The 21,112-nt window shown below is 31.5% G+C and overlaps 1 protein-coding gene and 2 long non-coding RNA genes across 4 annotated transcripts; 1 reads left to right on the plus strand and 2 right to left on the minus strand.

Moving 5' to 3' along the window:
- The first annotated feature begins 2,469 nt into the window (after window positions 1-2,469).
- On the plus strand, window positions 2,470-4,514 carry LOC140892928 (uncharacterized). Its single transcript, XR_012152946.1, has 3 exons — window positions 2,470-2,579; window positions 3,265-3,557; window positions 4,012-4,514. It is a non-coding gene; the product is annotated as an uncharacterized lncRNA (long non-coding RNA).
- Window positions 4,515-6,712: 2,198 nt separating this feature from the next.
- LOC140892927 (uncharacterized) lies at window positions 6,713-8,137 on the minus strand. 2 transcript variants are annotated; one of them, XR_012152944.1, is made up of 4 exons: window positions 7,810-8,137; window positions 7,613-7,670; window positions 7,348-7,491; window positions 6,713-7,060 (listed from the first exon to the last, which is right to left on the minus strand). It is a non-coding gene; the product is annotated as an uncharacterized lncRNA (long non-coding RNA). The 2 variants fall into 2 exon arrangements; XR_012152945.1 differs by lacking the exon at window positions 7,613-7,670 and having other exon boundaries at window positions 7,736-8,137.
- An 831-nt stretch (window positions 8,138-8,968) lies between these two features.
- Window positions 8,969-12,600, minus strand: LOC140888617 (flavonoid 3'-monooxygenase CYP75B137-like). The gene is made up of 3 exons (XM_073296312.1): window positions 12,369-12,600; window positions 9,818-10,530; window positions 8,969-9,703 (listed from the first exon to the last, which is right to left on the minus strand). The coding sequence occupies exons 1-3, from the start codon at window positions 12,598-12,600 to the stop codon at window positions 9,077-9,079; spliced, it is 1,572 nt and encodes a 523-aa protein (XP_073152413.1). The 3' UTR covers window positions 8,969-9,076.
- Between the last annotated feature and the right edge of the window lie 8,512 nt (window positions 12,601-21,112).

Raw genomic sequence — 21,112 nt, forward strand, 5'->3', positions numbered from 1 at the left:
AGGACAGAAGCATGACTGTTACTTTCATGGTCAACTAGCAATACATGATGGATTTCATTTGCTGAAAAAGCCATTGGAATATTTGTTGGAGCTCTGAAAACTATAATATATATCCAAAGTTGAAACTCTATGCAAGGTATGAAAAATGAGAACACATTATTTGTGTATTTATACAAACAATTTTCAAGCGATTCATTTAATAATTAGGTCTTTCTCCTTAAATACTTCGACTTTTTGGACGGTGAATTTCAACTTGTAACGTTTATCATTAAATTACTGAAGCCTTTTTTCACATCACTTTTTGGTCCACGGAGTTGACCAGCAACGAACTTGAAATTAAGCAAATGAATTAGGATTTATTAGCACAAATATTTTGCAGTTCCTTGGTTAAATTTGGTGCCATATTTTTCACTATATTGAATATATATTATTACACACATATATGTTTTATTTTGGTATACATGGCAACCATCCGATTACTACAAATATATATATAAATATGTATATGACGAATATCTACTCAACATTGTGTAGCAAATTTTGTAACATGCAGGCTGCAGCGAATGTAGTAGAAGATTTTTAAAAACATTGTGTGTTAGATTACGGTAATCATGTTGAAATTATTATGTCAGCTGTTGAAGAAATTATTACATCATTTAATGCGTTCGTAGGTTGACTCAACAATATTCTCTTCTTGAATTACACGTGTTAATTGAAAAATACATAAGTAATAGCAACTTCATTTTGTTCTTAAAAAAAATAGCAACTTCATTTTGTTCAATAGTTTCAAAAAAAATATATTTTTTTCTTCAAGGTAAAATATAATTGCTATATTTAACTTCAAAATCACAATGTAATTGGTAGAGAGATCCAAAATAAATATGCAATTATGTTTCATTAATTAATTCATAAATAATATATCAATCGCGGTTTCAAACTAATGATGAGGTTTGCTTAGGGTAAATTTAATGTTTAAAAATCTCAATTTGGGATTTTATGAAGGTGGTAGCTTTTATTGCTCGACCATATATAGGAAGTAGTTGAGATAGTTTCTAGGAAGCAGTACTTCTCAGCTTTTTTAAATAAAATTTCATAAAATTTCAAAATTTATTAAAAAAAAAAGTTGAAAAGTGCTTCCTAGCTAGAAGCTCACCCGAACACTGTCATAATACCTTTTCACACTTTTGATACGTACATACGCATAATTATTTGGATAAACAAATTACCATTGATTAAATTTTGATAAATGACCATGCATTAATTTATTTGTAAATGACATTAATGCTAATATTTTGAAAAATTATTGACGACCGATCATATAAATAAATATTTTATGACCAAACTCATATGGCTTAGTGACCCTTGCACAATAATTGTACATAATTTATATTGTTAGATGATATTATGGCGAATGCATGGCGGCGGTACGTAGCCTTATATTCTTTTTGTGGTCGTTGCATTGCAGTTGATTCCGTTTGTATATACCAAATACACGGTATATTCTTTTTGTTGTTGCATGATGCATGGTTGATTTCGTACCAAACATGTCAATGTCATAGATATCTCGAAATATTATAAATTAATACTAGTAAACATATACACACGACGTGCACATGAATTAAATTTTTTATCAAAAATATAGTTTTATTTTTTTCTTTTTCAATGGCAGAGTAAGGAGTCAAAAACTCCTGACACGCATTAGTTTTTATTTATCGTATTATCACAATAGATTAGATTTTAATATTTCGTATATATTCAAATTGCAAACTACTAAAAAAATGAAGTCTTTTTGTATATATATGTTTGTTTACACTTCTTTTTATCAATTTAATAGAAAATATAAGTAATATATAATTGTGTGTTTTCAAATAATATATTTTCTAAAACTTTTATGATTATATAGTTAAAGTGATATTGATTGAATGAATAATACCATGTATAATTGAAGGAATTAATTTGTAAAAGTGCAATATATACTCACATAAATTTTGTGAGTGAGATGTGAGAATTTAGAAAACAACTTATAAGTTTTTATTGATTATTAAGAAATGATTGATTACTAGATTAAATCCATTTTGAAAAAAAAATTAATAAAAATAAAAATTTGTGCATATAAAAATTGGCTGCAAAGTTGTTTGGAGTTTGATTGTAAAGATAATATATCTATTATAATTATCAATGTAATAGATTTACCTCATAAAAAAATAAACAAATAAATAAACTTTGAAAAAAAAATTTTACTTTTTCAAAGTTTATTGAAGGTATTTGGTTATGTAAAAACAATTTTGCAGCCAAACAAAAAAAAATAGAAAAAAGAAATAAAAAAAAAAGAAACAAAACAAAATGGGTTTAGGCAAAAACTTGTGTGAGACTGTTTCACGGATCATATTTCGTGAGACGGACTTTAACATGGTCGGATCTAACCATTTTTTAGGCCCATCATTTTAATTTGGTTTCTCCGGCCCAATTCGTGACCTAAAATTTCTACTTTCATCTCTTTTTTTTCCCCGATTCTTCTTATCGAATCGCTCTCACCCATTGAGAAGATGACTGCTTGAAGAACGAGTACGTACACCTAGGTGAGATTCCTTCTTCCTTTCAACGAATATGTATATATTTTTCGAGATTTTTTGTTCGATTGTGATCGTTTTCGAATTCCCTACTCATCGGCTTCAAATTCGTGAAAATCGGATCATAAATTCATAATTGGATGGATGACTTGCTAATTCCCAGCTACTTGTACTTGAATGAAACATTGTACGATGTCGATTGTGTGTAAAAGATTTTGCGATATTTTGTTCATGAAATTGAAGAAAGATCGGTAAATAGATTAGGTGGTGATTCTTCAACTTTTAGCTTGTCGCAATGTGGTTTTATAATTTAACACGGCCTTTGTGTATGCTGTGAGCCAAAATGTATGTTGAAATTCACATGTTAATTGGGTATTGATCACTAAAATCCCAAAATAACGACCCAAGATCTAATTAAATTGAGACTGAAGGGATTGCAAATAGGGGTTTTGGATTTGTGATTGTGATATGATGATGATGGCTCTGACACTAAGACAAACCACTTTTTCAAAATATTGAGTTCATCGAAGGTGGCTTAAAAATAATCCTATTCTTCAACTTGGTTTTCCCCCAATTGTTATTTATTTTTGTTTCGAAAATCACTCTGTCATGCAGCAAAAAAAATGTCAGCATACGGCTTTGGGTTCCAGCTTTATTCATTTAAGAAACTCAATTTGCATTTCTGGTGCAACAGGGTGATATTGGCGATGGCCAAGATATTCTTGTGAGAGTGCACTCTTAATGTTTGACTGGGGACATATTTGGATCATCCAGATGTGACTGCGAAAGGAAACCAGCTGGGGCTTGCAATTCAACAAATTGAAGCTGCTGGCAGGGGCGTCTTGGTTTACCTCCGTGGGGAGGGGAATTGGTCTTGGCCACAAACTTCGTGCTTACAACTTTTAAGATGCGGGAAGTGACACTGTTGAAGCTAATGAAGAGTTGGGCTTGCCTGCCGATTCAAGAGAGTATGGGATTGGTGCACAGGTATTACGTTATCTAACTTCATGCACAAAATTATTATTTTTTGAACGTTTCTAATTTTTGTACAACATTATTCGCCTCGCACATGCTTAGTTCTTGGACGAAGAAATTTAGTGACCAACAAATTGTTGAAAGTCGAATTAGTGGAAATGAGCGGACCAATCCACGACTCTTGTATCTTCATTGTTTACCTTTCATATGTTGAGTGGTTGAAACTGGCTTACTGGTTTAAGTACTTTCCTCCCTACTGTTGTCTGGTTTTCACATTGTCTGTGTAGTTGGAATTCACAGTCTTATGTCGATCAAGATTATGTTTGCGACACCTGCCTAATTCAAACCCAAAACCTAGTCCTAGGAGCCTAACCCATTTGCTTGGTTCTTTCAGAATGTAATTATATTTGTCATGCAAAATGGTTCCATTAATCACAAGAAAATCCTGTTGTGTAATCTTATGCAGATACTTGGGGATCTTGGTGTTAGAACAATGAACTTGATGACAAACAATCCTACAAAGTACTCTGGGCTCAAAGGCTACAGTTTAGCAGTTTCAGGCAGGGTTCCGCTCGATACCACCATCACCGAGGAGAACAAGCGATACATGGGGACAAAACGGGACAAATGGGCCACATTTATGGGCTCGATACAAATGGCTATCCAGCTCTCATCACCAAGAAAAATTGACCAAGTGCAGGGATTCCAGTTGCACCCGAGTCACCTTGAACTCTACATGTCTACATCACTCCATCTTGTAGTGATGTCAAAATAGCAACTTGGTTTGCACTTATATTTAGCAGAATAAGAGTGTGTCTCAATTCTTAAGTGAGCATTCATTATTATTTTTTATACTTCGTTAGACGTATGGTTCCTCGATTTGATCTTCAGTCAGAGTGCTTACTAATTAAATGAAATCATTTTGGAAACTTATATTTCCATTATATATTTTTGGATTTTTTATGGTATATATATAAATATAATAACACAAATTGTGTGGCATGGTGGTTTGTTTGCAAAATATGGTTTTGAGTGCAAATGGTTGCGTTCAGTATAATATTTACGAACTTCTTTACTCATTAGTTCGTTGACAAAGTAGAGTTAAGTTGTGTTTTGGATTGGTATTGGACCAAAATTTTTGTTTCCTAATGTTATGATTTTCCTACTTATATCTTGGATTATTTTTTTATTAAAATACTAATTCTTTTAGTATAAAAATTAATTAATACATTTGACCAAAATAATGATATTTTTAACAGAAAAATAAATATTTTTGATTCAATATTTTTTATGTCAAATTAACATAAAGTAATACTTTTGACAAAAAACAAATACTTTTAAAAAATAATAGAAAAGAACGAGTTTGACAAAAAAAAATACTTTTGAACAAATACTTTGGGCTTCTACAGACCATTTCAATTCAATGTGAGTCCATGAAGCCTTTGAGTTCGACGTGCATTGCCCCTAAACACTTCTCACCAGAAAGCACGGGCTTGAAGTTGAAGCCAATCAAAACAAGAATGGAAAAGTACTGGTTTGAGAAAGTTGAAGTCAATTATTGTAATTGATGTGTAACCAATCAAATTAAGATCAGCAAATTACAAGAGTCTTGTAGATAAAGGAAAAACACAAATTTTAAAGGTTTACAGAATGAGATACAAATATAAAGGTTGTAAGGTGCATTAATTAGCGTTTCTTTAATTTTTTGCATTGTAATTGTCAGTGTAAGCCGAGAATTAGTGAGTTATTATGTACATTATGAAACAATGAAAGTGTGTGTTTATTAATAAAGTGGCAAACGAAGAAATTATTACGAGGAGTTGAGTTCAGCTAAATCAGTTAATTATTTTGTTTTTCTTTAAACTTCGTAAGCTTTCACATTATTTATGTCAAATAAAAATATAATAAAAGTAATAATTAGATAAAAACTAATATTTTTAACATACAAAATAGTACTTTTGACCAAAAATATAATACTTTAAATGTTAAGTATATGACAGAAGTAATACGTTTGAGATAAAAACTAATATTTTTGTTTACCCAAAAAGTAGTATTTTTTATGTTAAATAAACATACGTTAGATATAATAATTTTAAAATAAAACTATAATTTGAACAAAAAAAATATTACTTTTGATATAAAAACTAATTTAATAACGTGACCAAAAACTAATTTTTATATGTCAAATAAGCATATATTACAAACTAATATTTTTGCAATAAAAACTAATATTTTTATTATAAAAACAAATACTTTTGATAAAAAAAATTAATACTTTTTATGTCAAATAAGTATAAGACGAAATTAATACTTTTGACATACAAATTTATACTTTTATATCAAAAACTAATACTTTTCTACCCAAAAATTTATTATTTTTTATGTCAAATAAGCATATGCTAGAAGTAATACGTTTGACATAAAAACTAATACTTTTAACATAAAAGCTAATATTTTTATTTACCCAAAAGTAGTATTTTTTATGTTAAATAAAAATACTTAGATTTAATACTTTTAAAATAAAAACTAATAATTTGGACAAAAAAAATATTACTTTTGATATAAAAACTAATTTAATAATGTGACCAATATATTGCAAAAATAATATTTTTAACATAAAAACTAATATTTTTAGTATAAAAACAAATAATTTTGATAAAAAATTAATACTTTTTATGTAAAATAAGTATAAAATGAAATTAATAATTTTGACATACAAACTTATACTTTTAGCTCAAAAACTAATATTTTTCTACCCAAAGATTTTATTATTTTTTTTTATATTATATCAAATAAACATACGCTAAAAGTAATATCTTTGACATCAAAACTAATACGTTTAGCATAAAAATTAATATTTTTGTTTACCCAAAAAGTAGTATTTTTTTATGTTAAATAAACATACGTGAGATGTAATACTTTTAAAATAAAAACTAATAATTTGGACCAAAAAATATTACTTTTGATATAAAACTAATTTAATAATGTGACCAAAGAATCAAGTTCTTTCTAAAAACTAAATAGATGCATTGTTGTGCAATTTCTTAGCAAACGAGATTTACCTTAAATGGAATACAGAAACATAATAACTGGAAGAAAAAGTTTTTTTCATAATCTTACTGGAGAAATCTGCAAGTTTATACTAAAAAAACATTGAAAACTATCCATTCATTTACCAAGTTGAAGTTGTTTAGTGTATTCTAATGATCACAACATGGTAAAAACATGCCACATAATGATTGATCACTAAATTACAACACAATACAACACAAAACCAACACAATCTGTAAGTTAAGCAATTACTGTAAGCCATCCTTTACAACCTTGCCTGCAGAAACACTGAACTTTTTGTACTCGGATTCTCGGGTTGGACATCATACTCCTCTAGCGCCACAACCACATGCTTGTGAATGAAGCTGAGCAGAGGATTCAAACTGTCCATCATTAAACTGACTACAAAGAAAGTTTAGGACAACCTGGGTAGGCATTTGCGGTGGTATACTTTAGGACAGTGCCTACATATTGCAAATCGCACATCAGGACTACCATTTTCCACTTTATAACAAACAAAGCATTTATGTGCAGGGCTAGTATGAACTGACACATCACATGTATGTAAAAATGATCTCTATATGAAAGAGATGCCAAATTCATATTCATATAAAAACAACACATCCTTCTCATACATGACATGAAATGGTGAGCATGAAAACTCTGCAACTAAAGTTAGAGAAAACATTAAACGACTTTAAAAAACAAACAGATATTATGGAGAACATATAAGCAACATAATTCTACTGACATGATTAGCTTTCAAAGAGTTCAAGAAATTTCCATGGCTCTTTACAATGCCTTGTCAGTGTGCAATCAAAGCTTGTTGTGCTGTCGTATTGACAACTGAACGTGATGATCCCTTAACCAAGCTTGCTCTGGAAGTTCTTGGTGCCTGTATGATGAATTGACACAAGATAGGGTATGTCATTCAATTTGACAGTATGTTGGTTCTTTTCAAACTTTTAGTGAGACATTATCAAAGAAAAGCTGAGAGAAGCACTCCCAGACACTACCTAAATCTTTTTTTGTATAAAAAAATTCTTCATTCTGCTCACTTTTCCAGAAATTGACCTGAGAATCAAGAATTACACTCAAGTAAACATCATTTCACTCTAAAAGAACCAACTTGTGTGTACCTCATTAAAATAGCAACTTCAACAGAAGGTGCCTCCTTCCAAACATCGTAATGTGTCCTCAAAACCTCCCTCACCTTATTCGTATGCGCCTCGCTATCCCAGCCCTGACCAATTCTTGGATCACCCCATTCGTGCCAGAGTACCTGCAAATCTGCCAGATTATGCTGACTGCTCGATCATCCACCGCCGAAGAAACCTTCAAAATCCTCCTCGTGACAACCGTGGCACACGCGTGATTCAGGAGCTGAGCCGACCGTCTGGGCTCGAACACAAGTGACACAAGATTCCCAGAACAAGTTTCGTCGTTGTCCATGTTCCTGAGTTCTACGTCGATCAACCCAGAAACCGCGCCGATTCCACCACGATCACGCAGTTTCTTCCCTAGGGAAAAACTCAGCGACAAATTAGGGATTAAAGATGGGTGAGAGACGTGGACTAGTCCTTAGAATATGGTGGGTCCGATTGTATTTGAATGGGCTAATTTCTTGTGTTGGTTTGACCCATCTCAAAACAGTCTCACAAGAGTGTTACTCATGGATTTATTCTTTGTAAATTATTTTATCTTATATTCAATATTAGATTATTTGATTGTCTGCTTTACATATTAGCCATTTTCAAGAAGTGTATAATTTTCTTCCAACAGCTATATATGAAATATCATAATCCGAAAAAATATGAAGTTGAGACTTTTACATTAAAATTTCTGACGATACTTTTTATGACACGGGAACTGAGAACAGATTTATGTTTGTGTATAGAGATTTTAATGCAATTTCCCCATATATATAACTGGCATCTAGCTAGTAGAACGAATTTTTAAATAATATGTTCAGTACCCTCTGTTATAATTAATTCGAGGACCAAATTAATTTGTGCATACTTTATAATTTTTCAAAGTTACTTACTCTAAGTTTAGGAAAATTTGTTGTCCCCATTATATTTTTCAGTTTTACGATTTTGTTCATCTATTTCGTATAATTCATGAGTTCTAATCGTTATCTTTCACTTTTGACCATTTGATAGTACGTAGCTTACGGAAGTACTTACATGACAATTTGGGGAATTTCTTTCGACCCTGCCCCCTATGCATGCATTTTCCTTGGTCATGATTGGGCAACATTCAGTTTTCCTACTTTTAAAAAATTCGATATCATAAAGAATAGTAAATTCGAACAGGTAAAATAACAATTTAAAAAAAGCAATATATAGTATTTAATTATAATATTCCGACAATTAACAACATGCATTATATCCAGCTGGTAATTAATTTATCCCTTATTGCGAGCTAGCGGTACTGCTTGAACGGGTAGGATCGAACACTACACGAGACATGCATGCAATTTACTCGTACAAACGTAGACCAGACAACCTTGGAGTGGGTATAGCAAGCAGAGGTATTTTCTTCCTCGAAATGAGCCCATACTGCTCAGATAAATCCATCTTTTCTCCTGGAGCCAATTTCCAGTCAAAAGAATGCACCAAGGTAGCCACCAAGTACGTAAACATCCTCTCAGCCATGGCCGTTCCTGCGCAAATTCTTCGTCCGGATCCGAAAGGAAAATATCGAAGATCATTCCCACAAAAACCTAGTTTCCCATATTGATCAAGAAATCGTTCTGGCCGAAACTCCAAGGGATTGTCCCACGTCGAAGGATCGCGATGAATCGCCCATGCATTGATGAAGACTAGAGAACCTTTGGGTATCTGGTAACCTGCTACATTGCAAGCTGAATTCGAACGGTGTGGGAGTAAGAGAGGGATCGCTGGATGGAGACGTAAGGTTTCTTTCATCAAGGCCCGCAAGTAAGGAAGGTTTTGAATGGCTGTTTCTTCGAGTACGGTGTGTTTGTCTGCCACTGTCTCCAGTTCTTCTTGAACTTTTCGCAGTATGTGAGGTTGGTTCATCATCTCGGCTAGAGCGAACTCCACTGTATTCCCAGTTGATTCTGTTCCGCCTGATATAATGTCCTGTATATATATAATATTTTAATTTAATTTGTAGTGTAATTAATTATGTGCATGGGATGTACGATACGTCTGCTCGTTTTTTGACATGACAAGAAAGAAAGAGATACACCATACCATCAACAAAGCCTTGACATGCTTCAGCGTAAAATTAGCCTCGTTCCCATTTTGCTCTTCTTTTAACTTCAACAAAACATGCAGAAAATCCTTGCAGCTCCCAGCAGCTTCCCCAGCAATATTATCCCCTCCTCCGTCCTGCATCTTTAACCTCTGCTCAATCATATCATCAAATAACGTATCGAATCGGCGCATCAACACTTTCATCCTCTTGTGCATTCCTTGAATATCAAATCTCGCCAGTTGAGGATAAAAATCTGATATATTCAACTTACTAAACAATTCTATCATCTTGATGATAACTTCCCTTAACTCCACGCCTCGCCTCGCGTCACGCTCGTCCCCGCCCAAGTGTCTCCCACCCCACAACATGCTAGTAAGAATATCCAGAATGGTTAAGAAAATCCTCTCTCCCACATTAACCGGGGATCCAGCTTGGCTGTGAATATATATATGCTTAACCATCAACCGCACCTCCCTACGCCTTAATGCGTTTACAGAATCCAAACCATTTTTGCTAAGAATTTCGTGGCCAGCCAGCTTCCGCCTCATTCGCCACTCTGGTCCGTAGGGGGACCATGATATGTTTAATCCACCATATGATGTTTCGGTGGCCACAACCGGCATGTCCCGGTAAGCAAACGTAGCATCATGACGCTTGAGTATTTCTTGTGCTAATTCAGGCGAGCTTATCACGATGCCTACTTTTCGACCTAGTTTTATGGTAAATATGGGACCATATGTATTTGCAAGTTGAGTGAAGCATGTGGTGAGCTCAGGGTTTAGTGAAAATAGGCTTCCCACAAGGGGATAGCCTCTCGGACCCGGAGGAGTAGTATTTTTTCTTCTAGATCTAATGAGAAATAATGTGATAATTAATAATATCACGGCTACGGTGGTGCCCAGCATGAGCCCAGCTTCACTGATACTCATCATGTTGAAATGTATTAATTAAGGATTTAGATGTGAAATGGCATGGGATTAATTATAATTTGTTATTGAGAATTAACTAATCAATATTGCATGCGCGGTTGGTTTATATAGCGTGCATGTGGGTTGCCGCCTAATTTTATTCTATTTGAGTCCCTGTCAAATATCGAAAATACCATGTGAAAATTAAATAGTTGTCACGGCCCTTGTGTTTTTATAAAAGTTAATTGCACGATTTACCCTTGTTAATCCGATTGTTGAAACACGCTCCTGCGTCTTTTGAGATCAAATTTTTTAAAAAATAATACATGAATTAAACATACAACATTAATTAATATTGTCTTTTTATTAATCTATAGACTATAAGGAAAATATAATTATTTACCCCAAAAGTCCCTGTGAAATTTCTAAAATACGTACTTTACCTCGTCAATATTTTTTTTTGTTGAAATAAAAAATTAAACCATGTAAAGTGGTGGTATTTTGCAAAAATATTTATTTTTATAACCTGTCTTAAAAAAAGTTTAATCTTTTTATTTTACTAAAAAAATGCAAAGTATAATTGTAAAAAACTAAAAGCAAAATATAGATAATGATTATATATAAATATCAATGAGATTGTCTCACTCTTTGAAAATTATTTATCTTGAAAATCAAGAAAATCAACATAATTTTGTATGTACCTTCAAGTTTCATTTATTAAATAAATAAAAATGATATTAAATAAATTAAAAAAAACAAAAAACAAATGAAAAAAATAATAAAAAAGGTTGCAGTGTTGTGTGAGCTCGAAATTTAAAAACACCGGAAGTTTCTAGCTAATACTAATTTCATAAGGCGAATTTGAGCAAAATTGAGATATCACACCGGTAAAGCGTGTGCTTGGACCTGACGTACGTATGCAACTTCTATAAAAACACAAAGGCTAGCTAGGACGCCTATTTAATTTTCACATAAATAAAGCGGGTATTTTTTATATTTCAAAGGGGATTTGGGTGCAAAAAACCCATTTTTATTTTATAATTTTATTTTATCATTGGCGCCTAATTTACTTTGGTATATATGAAATTGTGAAACAAACTTTTATAGTTTTTTTTTTGTAAAAAAAATAAAAATCCACGTTTCTCTTGCCACGATTACATTTTTGTTAAAGAAAAATATTTTTGTCATTTTATCGTTCAATACACAATTTTAGTTTCCCAACTCCTCCCAATTTTAGTATTTTATTCGTCAGATACATTTGTTTCAAAATTTTTGCAATTACATGTGATTCATATTATGTGAATTTTTGTATCATAGTTTGTTTTTGCGGGATTAATGAAAAATATACATTGATCTCACAAATATAAAAAAACTCATTTTTAATTGTCTTTTATTTAAGTAATTATATAATGATATTTATATATATATACAAAAAAAATTGGAAAAATTGAGGGGGGCAACGGCTTCCACCGCAATCCCTTTAGCTCCGTCTCTGTGAGGGACCATGATATGTTTGATCCACCATATGATGTTTCGGTGGCGACAACCGGCATGTCCCGGTAAGCAAACGTAGCGTCATGACGCTTGAGTATTTCTTGTGCTAATTCAGGCGAGCTTATCACGATGCCTACTTTTCGACCTAGTTTTAGGGTAAATATGGGACCATATGTATTTGCAAGTTGAGTGAAGCATGTGGTGAGCTCAGGGTTTAGTGACAAAAGGCTTCCCACAAGGCCGGGATAGCCTCTCGGACCCGGAGGTCGCGGAGGACTATTTTTTCTTCTAGATCTAATGAGAAATGTGATTAATAATATCACAGCTAACACGGCTACGGTGGTGCCCAGCATGAGCCCAGCTTCACTGGTACTCATAATGTTGAAATGTATCAAGGATTTAGAGTTGAAATGGGCCGGGAATTATAATTTGTTATTGAAAATTAACAAATCAATATTGGTTGGTTTATATTATATTAATTATATAGGGTGCGGATTGGCGCCTAGCTAGTTTTATTCTATTTGAGTTATTTGCACCAAAACTTTTTATGACATATCGAAAATGCACATTTAATTTACGTACTCATGTGAAAATTAATTAAATAGTCGTCATAGTCCTTGTGTTTTTATAGAAGTTAATTGCACGATTCATCCTTGCTAATCCGATCATTGAAACAAGTACGTGCCTGCGTCTTTGAGATCAAATTTTTTTAAAAAAATAATACATGAAACATACAACAATACCTTTTTATTAATCTATAGACTATAAGGGAAATATAATTATTTACACCAAAAGTCTCCGTGAAATTTTTTTTGTTGGATCAAAAGCCATATAACATGGGTTTTTTTTATATTAATAAGTTAAAAATAAAAATAAATTTCAAAAGTAATACATATGGTGGCATTTTGCAAAAATATATATTTGTATAATGTTTCTTTAAAAAGTTTAATCTTTTTATTTCTCTAAAAAAAAAAGAATAGTATGATTGCAAAAACTAAAATCAAAATATAGAAAATGATATATATATCAATGAGATCGTCCCACTATTTGAAAATAATTTGTCTTGAAAATCAGGAAACTCAACATAATTTGGTATTTACCTTCATGTCTCATTTATTAAATATATAAATAAGATATTAAATAAAAAATAAAACAAAAAATAAAAAAGGAGCCAGTGGTGTGTGAGCTCGAAATTTAAAAGCACCTGAAGTTTATAGCTAAAACTAATTTTCATGAAGTGAATTTGAGCAAAAATGAGATATCACTAGGGACAACGCATGTGCTTGTACCTGACGTACGTATGCAACTTTTATAAAAAACACAATGGCTAGATAGAACGCCTATTTTATTTTCACAGAGGTAAAACGTGTATTTTCGATATTTCACAGGGGATTTTGGTGCAAAAAAATCCATTTTTATTTTATACTTTTATTTTGTCATTGGAACCTAATTTAATTTGGTATATATGAAAGTGTGAAACACACTTTTTATAATGTTTTTTTTAAAAAAAATAAATAAAATTCACGTTTCTCTTGCCCACGATTACATTTTTGTTAAGGAAAAATATTTTTGTCATTTTATCGTTCAATACACAATTTTAGTTCCCCAACTTCTCCCAATTTTAGTATTTTATTCGTCGGAGCATAAAAGAGTTAGGTGTTGTACGAAGGTGATAGTTCCTGTTGGATTGTCTCTCTAAGATAGTGTTTGAGAGAGCTTATTAGAAGCATTTCTCGACTATTTCGTTAACAAAAATTTAAAATTTTGTAAAATTTTGTTAACGAAAAGCTGAGAAGTGTTTTTTAGAAGCTCTCCAAAACACTACATAAGTTGGATACAAATCTGTAAGGGTTATAGCTGGAATTAAGCTACAAAAGAATTTAACATGTTGCTACTGAAAGTTAGAGACAGTTACAGTGTGTTTGAATGCCTAAAAAATAGAATTTGAAATTGGATTTGGAGTTGGATTTGAAATTGAAATTCATGGAATTCAAATTACATTTTGGTGTTTGGAAAAAAGTTAAAATACATATTGGAATCTGCTAGCATAAATTTTAGGAATTTTTTTTAAAAAAATATTTGGAAAACTTAAATTTATAACTAAAATTTATAAATTTATTATTAGAAATAATTTTATTATTTTTATAAACCCAAATCCCATGAAATCCGACTAATTTTGTAAGGATTTTAGTTAGTTAAATGAAATGTCATGAAATCTCATCAAATACCAATCCCGTTTTAAAATTTCATTTTTCCAAACACCAAAACAGTATTTACAAATCCAAATCCAACCAAATTCCCTCCAAATCCTGTCCACCAAACACACTGTTAGCATGGTTATTCAGTTTTGGAGCTAAATCAGTTGAGTCTTGAATTGATTAGAGGGACTGGAATACATACTCTAAGGGACTCAATCGTGAAAGGAAGGGAAATCAATTTCAAAGGAGATACAAGAGTGAAAAATCACAGTAGAGAGAGCTGAGAATTGTTCTTGTTGTTTTCTATGATAAATTCTTGAATCAAAAGGCTTTGTAATTAAATACTTGTTTGATCAATAAAGTGACTGCCGATTTCTCCCGTGGATGTAGACTCATCGAAGGGTCGAACCACGTAAACTTTGATTGTTATTGATTTATTACTTTTTGCTCTTGTTTTGTTGCTTTGTTTGAATCTTTAGTAGATCATCTTCTCTGGTCAGAGAGGATTGTATACGTGAATTTGGCAATCCAACCTAACAATTCCAATTGTTCATGACCACACAATTGGACTTGCTGGAAAAATTTATATATACGTACATTTCTCGAATCTCATCTCATTCTTGTCTCTATTAATATCTGAAGAGGTATCGAGAATAAATCTTTTTTCCCACGAGTAGTTTTTCGAACTGACCCGAATTAATATTTTAAATAAATTTTATCAATAATTTTATTAACATATTGGTTACATGTTTACTGAATATTCTCAATAATTTATTAACATATTGGGGTACATGTTTATTGGGCTTCAAAAGGATTTTTCATATGTTAATTAAAATTTTTGATATGAAATTGTTTATAGTAGAAGATTTTTTTCTTATTTAAAAATATAAGTTTTAAATAGTTTTTTTAATTATTTAAAATAGAAACAATTTTTTTTTTCTGGATATTTATAATCGAACATTTTTTTTATTATATGTCCCTTTAGACATAAATTTTTAGATAATATTTTTTAAAAACACAATAAAACAATCTTGTTTTGACAAAATTTTGAACAGATTCGGATTCTGCTTAAACTAACTTCTTTTAAGTTAAGATAAATATCGTGATATTATTTTCTTACTCGATGGGATCTCGAATATTCGGATCTCGATATGTGTCGGGTACGAGATCGAGATCGAGATAAAAAATAGATTACCAATTCTTTTCGAAACAAAAATTAGGTAAAAGGATTATGAGACGGATCCCTGTCCGATCCCACATCTAACTTGAACTTGTGGTTGCCCGACATACATATATATCCCACATCTAACTTTAACTTGTGGGCAACCCAACATACATATATACAGTACTAGGCCCACGAAAGTGAAGTTGGGATTAGTCAATTTCATGGGCTGGTTTTTGGCAACTATTTAATTTTGGGATAATTTCCAATTTGGCCCCTTGTTTTAGGCTCTGTTACCAATTTGGTCCTTTGTTTTTCAATCGATCCAATTTGGTACTCTGTTTTTTTTTATGTTTCCGTAATTAGTCCTTTCGTCCAAATTAGTGTCAAATCTAACAGAATTTACCTGCTTGACCCATTAAAGTATTTAATTATCACCTACTAAACCGGTAAAACCCATTTTGATTGATTTGAGTCTTCACTCACCGTAAATCTAATTCATTAATATTAATCGAATGAAAAATAATTTTTTTTGGAAATACACTGCCTTTTCATCACAATTTAGAATAGATGGGAAGAAAGCTTAGTTATCAATAAAATTTGAAAATTAAATTTTGCACAGAGTCATAATTTTTATTTTGATTTTACATAAACTTAACCAAGTAGCTTCATTCCTTTTGTCTTTATGCGGAGGTTTTCTTGACCAAATAATTAAGAGTAAAAATTAATTTGGTACATAAACTATTAGATAAATGTCAAATTGTTATACGAATTTTTGTTAATAGCTTAATTGGTACATGTCCACTGGATTTTGACCAAATTATGATGAAAAAAAATGTATAATAGTCTTTTGATAATACAAATTAATTAACGCAATAATATTATTTTGTTTCAAAACCAGTTTCATCGTTTTTGTCCATCAGAAAAACCGAGAACGACTTTCAGTTTATTTTTAGTCATGTTCTCTTATAAAATTATTGTGTTTAAATAAACTTACAATTTTTTATTTGTTGATAAAAAAACATGTGATACGTTATGACGGAGTTAAATTGGTGATTTGATTAGCTTTTCTTATAAATATAATTTAAAAATTTAAATTAACTTTCAGTAGAACTTAAGTAATATTTTTATTAAAAATAATATATTGAATAAATTTTTACATAGTTAAAATATTTTATGTAAAAAAAATCAAAATTTTAGCTAAAAAATATTTGTTTATTTTCTGTGATATCAATTTATTTATTTGCAATTATTTATATATTATATTTTTTAATATAATTTATCTAATCTTTCTCGTTGAAATATATAATCAATTCAGTCTATCTAATATAATAAATATTATGTACAAATAACAATTTAAAATCAAATCAATTTTTACGTCTAAAATATAATATACATATATATATATATATAATATATCTAATTAAAATTTAAAATAAAATGTGTATTTTTGTAATAAAGGATAAATTGGACATTTTACATAAATGTCACCGAAAATTGACCGTAATTCTGTGGACATGTACCAATTAAGCCATTAACAAAAATTCGTATACCAATTTATTATTTAACCAATAGTTCGTATATCAAATTAATTTTTACTCAAATAATTAATCCCTTATAGTATGCCAAAACTTTATACATTTGGAAAAACCAATTAAGAAATATGAAATTCTATTAGAAAGTGATGGTGGTTAAAGAGGGAGACACGTAGATATGATAGAGTTTCTTTTTTCCACAGAAGAAATAGAATAAGAACAAAGTTTCAGAATGAAAATAAATTTTTATATTAACAACTTTGATGAAAATGAGAAAAATTAGAAAGAAAAATACTTACATATCAATAACACACCGCCATGAATCTTTAAGAAGAAAACTTGCGGTATTTTCGGTTCTTTAAAACTAAATTTCATGAAAAAGAAACCCAAAAAAAAAAAAAGAAGAAAACTTATAGTAATTTTGAGCGACCAAATTCTGGAGCGGAAGGATTATAAGGTACGGGAAAGTAAGCGTTTATAGCGATGGGGAAAGATGAAATAATGAAGATGGGTTGGACCGGTTGAAGAGGTGAAAAATAAAAGCTTTCAAAGGGTTAAGTAGGTAAATTCTGTTAGTTTTAACACTAATTTGGACGACATGACCAATTGCGGAAATATGACGAAAAACGGAGGACCAAATTGGGTCGATCAAAAAACAGGGGACCAAATCGAGAACGATGTCTAAAACAAGGGACCACATCAAGAATTATCCCATTTAATTTTATATAAATAATTGGGAAAACTGAAAATTTGGTTTTGTATGTTTGTCACTTTGCGATTTTGGTCCTCTATGTTTTTATATTTCAGTTTTAGTTCTGCATGTTTCGATTTTTGGCAATTTCGGTCCTTTTTATTCGAAAATGCTTACGTGGCACTATACACGTCAGCTCCACATCAGTACTGAATTTGTGTCACGTCAGCGCCACGTCAGAAAAAGGACCAAAATTACCAAAAAATAAAGAAAGCGGACTAAAACTGAAATCTGAAAATATAAAGGACTGAAATCGCAAAGTGACAAACATAAAGGACCAAAGAAGCAATTTTCCCTAAATAATTATTTATAAAATTTCACATTTTTTTATTTTTTTTCTTTTAAAAAAAATTCTCCATTATTGTTGTCATTCCGAGCTAAAATTGGAAGTTAAAGGCAATATATAGTTTTTTTTAGAGGGGCAATATATAGTTATTGATTGCGAGAGCATGAAAAAATTACAATATCGAGCAAACATTAGTGCCAATTCTTTAATATACCTTTTTTATATAAAACAAGCAAGAAGGATATTAGTCTAATCCAAATGTACGATTTGTTCGTCATTAGTATAAATTAAATGTAAGTTCACCCGGGACGATGGCCAAGAACAATTAGAAGAAAGGAAGAAAACTTAATTGGGTGTATATAATAAAAGAAGATGAAATTGCATTTTTTTTTATATTTCTTTGTGATTTTGATCATATCTGTAGTCGAATTTCAGTCGTTGCATATTATCTTTGTTTTTTTTCTTCGTAATTTTCTTCTTTTTTTTTCGGATGTGTTGTTGATGTCGCATGAATGCGACACTGTATGTCGTGACACTCTTGATGAACATGACTAAAATGATTATGATTGAGTTTTGATGACATGTATAGAAAACCAAAAGGCAAGAAAATAAGCAACAAAACAAAAAAAAGGAAAATATAATTTTGGTTCGATAATTTTGTTACTTTGTGATTTTGATCCTACATGTTTAAGATTTTTTTAGGATCAAACGTTTTCCACTAGGCCAAAAACCATAATTGTTAGACAAGACGCAACTTTATTTCATTATATTTGTGACAACACATATGAGTCGAGTTGTTAAGCCCACGAGCCAAGGATAGGCGTGCATGCCTTACTATTGTTGCTCTCTAATATTCCTTTGAGATTAGCCTTATCTTTTTTTTATAATCGGCTCTGTCTCCAACAGAGACAATATTAATCATTAAGACATGGTGTCTGATAGATGTCTATTTTACATGTCTAAGTGTGTAATTTTGTGTCCAATATTGCATATGTTTTGTTGTGTCGACTCCGTTTTCATGTTTATTTTATGGGAAAATAAGTTTTTGGTCCAATAATTTTACCTCCTTTGAGTTTTGGTCCATTAATTTTTTCGATGTGGATTTTGGTACACTGACTTTGCATTTCAGTATTTTTTGTCCAACTGCACACGTATAAACTTCTGATTGGTCCACGTCATCATTTTGCACCAATCAGAAGTTGACACGTATGCAGTTGGACCAAAAAACACTGAAATGCAAAGTTAGTGTACCAAAACCCATATCGAAAGTTAATGGACCAAAATCAAAACATGGACAAGTTAATGGATCAAAAAAATTATTTTCTCTTATTTTATTGTTTATACATTTTGGTCTTAATAATTTGATCATGTGTTTATTTAATTTATAGGTTAAGATGAAGAAGGCGAGATTCTAATATGATGGTCAAAGATTGAACAGAAAATTTGGTTTCAAGTTTGATTTTCTTAAAAATAATAAAGATGAAAATAAAATTCAATTCCCGTCTAGGCGGAAAAAAATTACCGCCTATGCGAGATCAGAGTTTGAAAGAGATGGAGACAGAAGAAAACCCACCTAGGTGGAATTTTTTTGCGCCTAGGCGGGACACGTGAACTACAACAGCACAAAAATAAAAGGAGATCGCGCCTAGGTGAAAATTTCTTGCACCCGAGCGCGATATGCAGAATTTATAAAGGAAACTTTTTTTGTGGTACATAGGTCTGTCGTCAACCAGCAAATATAAAATACCCACTCCTTAACAAAATGAGTTTAATAGTGAGCAGGGTCGAATCCACAGGAAACGAATATTTATTTCTTTCGAGTGAAAACAGTTAAAAAGGAGGGTTTTGGTATGCAGTAGAAATAAAAATAAAAATAACCAAGAATTAAATAAATAAGATGAACAATCAAATAGATATGAAATTCAATAATTAAACTGTGAGGACCCGGGTTGCTAATTTTATCTTAGGGCAATTTATAATAAATAACAATGAATCAAGAACTTAAAGAAAATAAAGATCCAAGAGCACAAACAAATTATTTTTTTTTTATTTTTATTTTTAAAGCTACAGTACCTCGCTCGATCGGGTAAACTTGCCGATCGAGCATATAAGCTCTCGGGTCCAAGTAATATTTGGCCTCGCTTGATCGGATGAATTCGTTCGATCGAGCGAGCCCAAAAGCTCAAACTTCATGTTCAACATTTAAAGGCCGCGCTCGATCGGATGAACTCGTCCGATCGAGCAGGCTCCAAAATCTGAGAATTCTGCTGCAACATTTTTGCTGTCAAATGAGGAATATGAAAACCATAATATCTTGTACAAGCTACCAAAACATATACATGCTATCTCATATCATCTTATAAGCTTTCATATACAAGATAAACAAACTAACATGTATTCAACAACATTATACAACGTTCTTGTATCATTTCTAGTATGATTCATAACTCAAAGTACAAGACATTATGCTACAACCAGAGTTCTCACGTGCTATGACTTTATCTCGAGCTATCACTGTCTCTTCTGACTAGCTCCTGCCCCACCTATTGTCATGCATACATACAAAACAAAGCAATGGCCGGATAAACTTCGGTGAGAATAAAATCCCAGTATAAACAACATAAAGTGCGAGATAATAAACGTGAATGCAATGCATATGGCAAAAAAGGCTATTAAGCTGATATCAATCGAATATGAGTTCTTGGGATCCCGAGGAAATAAAATCTTCAACAAACACCAACTCACCCAATCGAGATGAAGTCGAATACTTTATTTTCTCTGACTTTGGTGCAACTATAGTGAGTCTTCTGGCTCTGGAAGTAAGTCTACATTCCGTGCCACTCAACTACATCCCTCCAAACATCATATGCACTCTAGGCCTTTCAACCCTCTATGCTTTTCAGGCTGGAGTTCAAGATGAATGCAACATGTTCTGTATGCATTAAATGCTTTAAAAC

This window comes from Henckelia pumila, chromosome 3 (assembly GCF_033568475.1).
Source record: "Henckelia pumila isolate YLH828 chromosome 3, ASM3356847v2, whole genome shotgun sequence".
In the NCBI taxonomy this organism is placed as follows: Eukaryota; Viridiplantae; Streptophyta; class Magnoliopsida; order Lamiales; family Gesneriaceae; genus Henckelia; species Henckelia pumila.